Source organism: Scylla paramamosain, chromosome 4 (genome assembly GCF_035594125.1).
Source record: "Scylla paramamosain isolate STU-SP2022 chromosome 4, ASM3559412v1, whole genome shotgun sequence".
In the NCBI taxonomy this organism is placed as follows: Eukaryota; Metazoa; Arthropoda; class Malacostraca; order Decapoda; family Portunidae; genus Scylla; species Scylla paramamosain.
This window is the reverse complement of record NC_087154.1, coordinates 14,295-22,500: the sequence shown is the minus strand read 5'-3', so window position 1 is coordinate 22,500 and position 8,206 is coordinate 14,295. Positions and strand designations below refer to the sequence as shown.

Sequence of the window (8,206 nt, the reverse complement as noted above, 5' to 3'; positions counted from 1 at the left end):
CATTTCTTCTCCAGAGTGTGTATGACAGCCTGTGTGGTGACATGGTGGTGTCTGTGGCTGACTGTGGCAGGCATGGAGGTCTGGGGAGGAGGAGAGGATGGGGAAAGAGGAGGAAGAGAGGAGAGGTCCCTTCAGCAAATCCCCTTAGGAACCTCAGGATTTCCCTTACCTGTGGATATTGACCCCATTCCTTCAGGTAAGTGAGTAATGGGTGGTGATGGTGGTGTAAATTATCAGAGAGCTATCATAAATACTATCACTGAGTTTATGTAATGTTGCTTCACTAGTCTTATTAATGGTGACACTTCACACAGGCCCCAGAGAACAGATCAACCAAGTGACATCCTTCATTGATGGGTCGGTGATCTACGGGTCCAGCAAGGAGGAGAGTGACGAGCTGCGTGCCTTCTCTGGCGGCCTCCTCAAGGTGCAGCGCGGCCCGGCAAACACCCAGATCCTCATGGCCGACACCAACCAGATTGACTGCAAGACCTCAGGAAGATTCAAGTATGTGTTTGTGTGATAGATGAGTGCATTAGTTAGTGAAAGGGTTATTCAGAGCCTTAGACTGATGTATTTTGAGGTGAACATGACACAAAAACAGCAGAAATTTCCCATAATTAACAACAGAAAGCCAAGCAAACAATAAAACAACAGAGAAAATGATAAAAACACCACAGTTTTGTCTACCACGCCTCACCACTGACAGTCTCTCCACCACCAGAGCCAGGTCACGCAAGACTCGGGCAGCAGACGGCCAGCTCAAAGACATCGAGTCAGGTTCCCCAAACAACGTACTGGATTTGATGGAGGTTCTGCCTAACACTGACGTCAGCGATATCACGGAAATTCCTAGCGTGTTTGAGCGTGACGACCAGACACTGCCCTGCGACCACACTTTGCGTTTCCGCACAGCTACAGGGTGGTGCAATAATCTTAACTTCCCGTCCTTCGGCAAGTCGTTCAGGGCAAAAAGTCGACTCCTACGTCCTTCTTATGAAAACGGTGAGTGTCTGTCTGTCTGTATGTCTGTGTATGTGTGTATATATATGTGTGTGTGCATGTGTGTGTGTTGGTATTTGGGATAGGTCAAGAAATTAAGTGTTTAAGTTTGATGAAGTAAGGGATAAAGTCAAGAGTAGATCAGATAGATGTCTATGTGTCTGTATTAGTGTTAGGGATAGAACATAAATAATGTGTTCAGGCTTTATAAAGTTAAGAATCAGAGAGAAGTCATTTCAGTCAGCTAGAGGTCCCAAAGTGATATAGAGAGCATGACAAGGATGACATAAGCAAAATTCTCAGGATCAGTAATCAGGACAGGACAAGAAATAAAGAACTGAAGCTTGATAAAGTTAGGAAAGAGAATAAATAAATATGTTTGTAAATGAGTCTGTGGTGCCTTGTCTGTGCTGGCCTGTGTGGGAATGCTAGCCTTGTATGTAGACAGAGAGACAGACAGATAGATATATTACTATTATTATTGTGTGTGTGAGTGTGTGGTGCCTTGTCTGGGCTGGCTTCTGTGGGATTGCTAGCCTTGTATGTAGATAGACAGACAGACAGATAGATATATTACTGTTATTATTGTGTGTGTGAGTGTGTGGTGCCTTGTCTGTGCTTTGTATAGGACTGCCAGTCTCACAGATAGATATATAAACTTAATTCTCACTGAAGTACCCCCATACCTTATCTTCTATAGGACTGCTAACCTGACAGATAGATAGATTAACAAACCAATTTCCTTACAGTACAATCAAGTACCCCCAAACCTTGCCTTCTGTGGGACTGCCAGCCTGACAGATAGATAAACAAATGAATTTCTTTACAATACACTCCAGTACCCCTAAACCTTCTCTTGTCATCCCCAGGTCTGTCTAAATTTCGCGTCACTTCAGTCACCGGCAAGCCTCTCCCTTCCCCTCGGCTCATTTCCGCCAACATGCACGACGTGTCTGCACCGCATGTCCGCTATACCCTAATGGTCATGCAGTGGGGCCAGTTTATTGACCATGATATTATTTTCACCCCCATCAACAAAGGTAGGTGTGCGTGTGTGTGTGTGTGTGTGTGTGTGTTTACATAGTTGTAGCTTCCAAGGTCTGATAAACTATTGATTTGTTGTCTCCTGATCTATATATGTCTAGTTTTCTTTAATTTCTGCATACTTGTCACTAAAACTATATATTTTCTTAGTCTGTTCCTAACCTAATCTATCTTTGTTGTTTATCATTATCTGGTTTTTCCATTAGTTATCAAATCTCCTGTTTCTCTTTCTCATTCTAGTGTTAACAGGTATATGTTTTCTAATATTAACTTAACTGTGTATGTGTTGATAAAAAAAAGTACTTATTCTCTCTTTACCTCATGTCTGTAAATACACTGACTCCTGGCCCAGCATCTCTTCACCTCACCCACTAAACACATTCACTTCTCTCTCTTCCAGGTTTCCAAGACTCGATTCTGGATTGCCGCAGATGTGACTCTCCCCAGACAGTCCACCCTGAGTGTTTCCCCATAGCCATTCCTCAGAACGATCCATTTTTCCCTCCTGTCAATATATCATCTGGCCAGCCATTCTGCATCCCCCTGACCCGCTCCATGCCAGGCCAGCTGACTCTAGGTGTGTGTGTGTGTGTGTGTGTGTGTGTGTGTGTGTGTGTGTGTGTGTGTGTGTGTGTGTGTGTGTGTGTGTGTGTGTGAGAGAGAGAGAGAGAGAGAGGATATGAAGGTATGCTGTGTGTGTCTATTTCCTCTTGTGGGATGTGACAGAGAGAGAGAGACAGATAGAGAGAGTGAGATAGTTTGTCTTTGCTTCTCCATGTAGGTGTGAGGGAGACAAAGAGAGACACATAGAGTGTGAGATAATGTGTCTGTGTGTTTGTCTGTGTGTTTAGTCTCTATCATCTAAACTTAACACAGCAAGGCCAATAAAATGATAAAAGAAGAAAATCAACACTACCAATAACACTTTCATCACCTAAACATATTATTACTATTGCTTAAACATAATTCCTTCAAGCAGGCTCCCAAGAGTGAAAGAATTACCATTGCTATTATCATTATCACCATCGTAACACAAGTAATTTGTTGACCAGGCTACCGGGAGCAAATGAACCAAGTGACTGCCTTCATCGACGCCTCTCACACCTATGGCTCAGACAAGTGTGAGCAGCAGCAACTGAGGACCAAGTCGGTAAGTGTGCAGCACCGGGGAAAACCAGCATGAGGCTTCTATATCTGTCATCCACATCTATATACTAGTCTGATCTTGTTTTAAAATCTCCCTATTGACTGGGTGCTAACAACCTGAAAAGTAGTAGTAGTAGTAGCATCTCACAGTGCTAGGCTGGCCACTGACACCCATACACACACACACACACACACACACACACACACACACACACACACACACCTATTGGTTCTGAAAAGAGGGAGAAAGAGAGATGCAGAATAATGTACTACTACTGCTACTGCACTACCCCTGCAGGACGGCATGCTACGAGGCACACCCAACCCCCTGCGAGGCAAAGACCTGCTGCCCACTGAGAATGAGAACCACGAGTGTCAGGCTCCCTCTGGCCGGTGCTTCACTGGAGGTTAGTGTTTGGCTGAGGTTAGCTTAGGTAAGGTTAGGTAAGGTTACTGTTTGCATTGCTTACTAGATGATGTCACTGTCTACATATGACTGAGAGAGAGAGAGAGAGAGAGAGAGAGAGAGAGAGAGAGAGAGAGAGAGAGAGAGAGAGAGAGAGAGAGAGAGAGAGAGAGAGAGAGAGAGAGAGAGAGAGAGAGAGAGAGAGAGAGAGAGAGAGAGAGAGAGAGAGAGAGAGAGAGAGAGAGAGAGAGAGAGAGAGAGAGAGAGAGTCTTTAAAGAGTCATTTATGTGTATGTGATTGACTGAATGGGTGAATGAGAGAGAGAGGAAGAGAAATAGAGACCCTTCAAAGAGTATGTTTTTTGTTTGTCTGTGTGTGTGTGTGTGTGTGTGTGTGTGTGTGTGTGTGTGTGTGTGTGTATGACTGAGTGAATAAGAGGAAAAAACAGAGAGAAAGCCTTGAAAACATCCACTTGTCTGTTTCCTCCCACCCACAGGAGACACCTGGGCCTCAGAGCAGCCTGGCTTGGCTGCGCTACACACTCTGATGATGCGTGAACACAACAGAGTGGCCGGGGAACTGAAGCGCCTCAACAAACACTGGAATGATGAGCAGCTCTTCCAAAATGCCCGGCGTATCGTGACGGCCATCAACCAGCATGTCACGTACAATGAGTGGCTGCCAAGGGTGCTGGGGTGGAACGCTGTTAATCTGTATGAGCTTAACTTGCTGCCTGAGGGCTATTCTGAAGGTAGGTTAATGTGTGTGTGTGTGTGTGTGTGTGTGTGTGTGTGTGTGTGTGTGTGTGTGTGTGTGTGTGTGTGTGTGTGTGTGTGTGTGTGTGTGTGTATGTGTGCAACATTTCCCTCTAACACACTGCACTCCTAATGACTATCTCTCTCTCTCTCTCTCTCTCTCTCTCTCTCTCTCTCTCTCTCTCTCAGATTACGATGCATACTGCAACCCAACAGTGCTCAATGAATTTGGCATAGCCTTCCGCTTTGGCCACTCTCTACTCAAGCCTTCCCTGGAGCGCATGGACGGAATATTTGCCAAGCGCAACCCTCCTGTCAAGCTGAGCGAACACTTCTTCAACCCAGACCTACTCTACCAGCCTGGGATGCTTGATGAGATCATCCGCGGCCTGACTACTGTGTCCATGGAGACACTGGACCAGTTCTTGACAGATGAGGTGACCAACCATCTCTTTGAAGACAAGCGGCAGCCATTCTCTGGCCTGGACCTGGCTGCCCTCAACATCCAGCGAGGCAGAGACCATGGACTGCAGCCTTACAATGAGTACAGGGCCCTCTGTAACCTGACCAGGGCGAGGTCGTTTGATGACCTGCACAGGGAGATAGCGAGGCCGGTGATCGAGCGAATGAAACAGACGTACGCACACGTGGATGACATAGATCTGTTCACTGGTGGATTGATTGAGACGCCGCTGCACGGTGGACTGGTCGGTCCCACGTTCGGCTGCACCCTCGGCATTCAGTTCAGGAACCTCCGCTGCTGTGACCGGTTCTGGTATGAGAATGCTGACCCACTTGTGCGCTTCACCGACCCTCAGCTCACTGAAATAAGAAAGGTGGGTCTTCCTTGGTGGTGGTGGTGGTGGTGGTAGTAACAGTAGCAGTAGTCTATCCATCTGTGAGTAATGAGTGCTGGTGGTGGTAGCAGTAGTAGTAATACTATCTCTGTTGGTGTTAAGTAGTGGTGGTAGTAATAGTAATAATAGTAGCAGTAGTATCTCTGTCTGTGGGTGTTGAGCAGCAGTAGTAGTAATAGCAATAGTTCATTTCTCTTTATATACCAGGCTGGCAATCCCACACAAGCCACACACACACACACACACACACACACACACACACACATTCTTATCCCAGTCAGCCATAGGATAGAAAGGAATAATAGTAGTAGAAATAATAGTAGCATTAGTAAAAGTAAATCACCTTACTTATCAAATCAACTTAAAATCTAAGTAACCTTGCCAAATCTACTCAAAACTTAACTTAATTACCTAATCTGTCCTAAATCTAGTTATGTCTAACCTTACTAATCAAATTAGCTAACTTATCTTGATCTTACTTAACAAATTAAGTGTTTTAGCAGCAAACAAATGAGCTCAAGTGAGTCTCTTCTCTACAGGTGACACTGGCCAAGCTTCTGTGTGACAACTGTGACTATGTGGAAAGTGAACAGTGGTCTGTCTTTGACCTTCCAGACCCCTTCCTGTAAGTACTGCTCCTGCACACACACACACACACACACACACACACACACACACACACACACACACACACACACACATACAGACACAGACAAAATGCTATCCCCTTATCCCTTCCTCACCCCCAGGAACCCCCGAGTGTCATGTCGCGACCTCCCCGGGGTGAACCTTGAGCTGTGGAAAGAGCGTGTGTCATGTGGCGTAGGCAAGACTAACATCGACATAAGTGGAGCAGAACGCATCTCTCCTTGTGTTATGTGCACCTGTACCAAGGAAGGGGTGAGTCTTGTGCATCTGTCTGTCTGTCTGTTTGTCTGTTTGTTTTGCTATTTATAATGCTATCAATGCCTGGAAGTGCCTATCTGTCTGTTTATCTGCTTATTAAACCCAACCCCCACAGCCTGTCTGCCAGAGCCTCAATTAACAAGTGCCTAGAGACTCCCTAAAGGCAAATCTAAGTATTTCTCCCTCTCTCTCTCTCTCTCTCTCTCTCTCTCTCTCTCTCTCTCACAGCTAGTCTGCCAGCCTCAACTAACAATGGTACCTGGAGTCCACTTATATACAAAGCTGAGTGTTTCTCTGTCTCTCTCTCCTCCACAGCCTGTCTGCCAGAGCCTCAAGATAGACAACTGCTTCCACCTGGCCCAGTCCTACAGTCCTGAGTCTATTCTGAATGACCACGTGTGCAAGGTGCAGTGTGCATTTGCCTTCCGTGCCTTCCCACAAGTGGCCACTCAGGACTCCAACCAGCTCGGATTTGCCAACAGTTAAAGAGCTGACGTCACAAGAAATGGTTAGAGAATATTTTGCAATGTCCCTATCTTGTGAAGTATGTTAGGGGTGGGGATGCTCTCTCTCTCTCTCTCTCTCTCTCTCTCTCTCTCTCTGTCTGTCTGTCTGTGTAAGAGGCAAGTTTTGTTTTTGTTCAGCAGATATATGGTATATTATGACAGTGAATTTGGGGTTGAGTGGTTGTATTTAGCAATGTCTCTCTGGAGTAATGCTGTAAATTTTTGTGTTTGTTTCTCCCTTGTATGTATGTATGTATGTTCCTCCTGCTCCTCCTCCTTGGGTTTGTGGAAGACTATAACATCTTACAGAAAAAAAAAAAAAGAAAATTAAGTTGTTTTCATAATGCTGCTACTGCTGTTTGTATGTATGTATGTATCTATGCATCTGTGTATATGTGTGTGTGTGTGTGTGTGTGTGTGTGTGTGTGTGTGTGTGTGTGTGTATTGATGGAAACACACACACACACACACACACACACACACACACACACACACATGATTAGGTAGAGAACAGACACAAGAAAAGGTATATTCATTCAAATCTTGCAAAATGACCTTAGTATGGCCCAGAATACAGGTCATTTAAGGTCAAGTTGCATGAAATTTGGTTATTTAGTGAGGAATGTTGGTATATGTTGACCTCAGCAAGACCCAGGACACAAGGTCATTCAAGGTCAGATGTATTGCTGTTTTGAATTCAGCAGATCCAGAATGAAAGGTCATTGAAGGTCAAATTATGTTTATGAAGCTTTTCTATTTAATTTAGTGAGATGTGTGTGTGTGTGTGTGTGTGTGTGTGTGTGTGTGTGTGTGTGTTCATGTGTTATTCAATATCATTCATCTATGTCTTTTCAGCTCCTTTTAGCCCTAACTTATTCATGTGTGTTCTGTCAATGGTCTCACTTCATTGCACCTCCATTCACTGTGTTAAGAAAGGAAAAGTCTCTTGGTGTGGTAGGAAACTGAAAATTATATTTCTGCGTGCTTATTTTCTTCTGCTAAGTAAACCTAACTCATATTTTATCCTAGTGTGTGTGTGTGTGTGTGTGTGTGTGTGTGTGTGTGTGTGTGTGTGTGTGTGTGTGTGTGTGTGTGTGTGTGTATTGTATGTTAATGTAAATTGTAATATGTATTTTATTTTTTATAAAATATTGGCTAAACATGATATTTCTATGTAGTAATGTCCCTCTTCAGTCTCCCTGTGTGTGTGTGTGTGTGTGTGTGTGTGTGTGTGTGTGTGTGTGTGTGTGTGTGTGTGTGTGTGTGTGTGTGTGTGTGTGTGTGTGTGTGTATTGTATGTTAATGTAAATTGTAATATGTATTTTATTTTTTATAAAATATTGGCTAAACATGATATTTCTATGTAGTAATGTCCCTCTTCAGTCTCCCTGTGTGTGTGTGTGTGTGTGTGTGTGTGTGTGTGTGTGTGTGTGTGTGTGTGTGTGTGTGTGTGTGTGTGTGTGTGTGTGTGTGTATTGTATGTTAATGTAAATTGTAATATGTATTTTATTTTTAATAAAATATTGGCTAAACATGATATTTCTATGTAGCAATGTCCCTCTTCAGTCTCCCTGTGTGTGTGT

The 8,206-nt window shown here is 44.3% G+C and overlaps 1 protein-coding gene across 1 annotated transcript in view; it reads left to right on the top strand.

Moving 5' to 3' along the window:
* LOC135097531 (heme peroxidase 2-like) overlaps positions 1-7,783 on the top strand; it is a 9,068-nt gene extending 1,285 nt beyond the window's left edge. Inside the window, exons 2-13 of the mRNA XM_063999464.1 lie at positions 15-196; positions 315-507; positions 725-1,005; positions 1,842-2,042; positions 2,447-2,623; positions 3,099-3,196; positions 3,491-3,599; positions 4,096-4,350; positions 4,544-5,190; positions 5,751-5,836; positions 5,961-6,111; positions 6,433-7,783. Of these exons, the coding sequence (XP_063855534.1) occupies positions 15-196; positions 315-507; positions 725-1,005; positions 1,842-2,042; positions 2,447-2,623; positions 3,099-3,196; positions 3,491-3,599; positions 4,096-4,350; positions 4,544-5,190; positions 5,751-5,836; positions 5,961-6,111; positions 6,433-6,603 (2,551 nt within the window). The 3' untranslated portion in view covers positions 6,604-7,783. The remainder of the gene's footprint in view (positions 1-14; positions 197-314; positions 508-724; positions 1,006-1,841; positions 2,043-2,446; positions 2,624-3,098; positions 3,197-3,490; positions 3,600-4,095; positions 4,351-4,543; positions 5,191-5,750; positions 5,837-5,960; positions 6,112-6,432) is intronic.
* Positions 7,784-8,206: the final 423 nt, after the last annotated feature.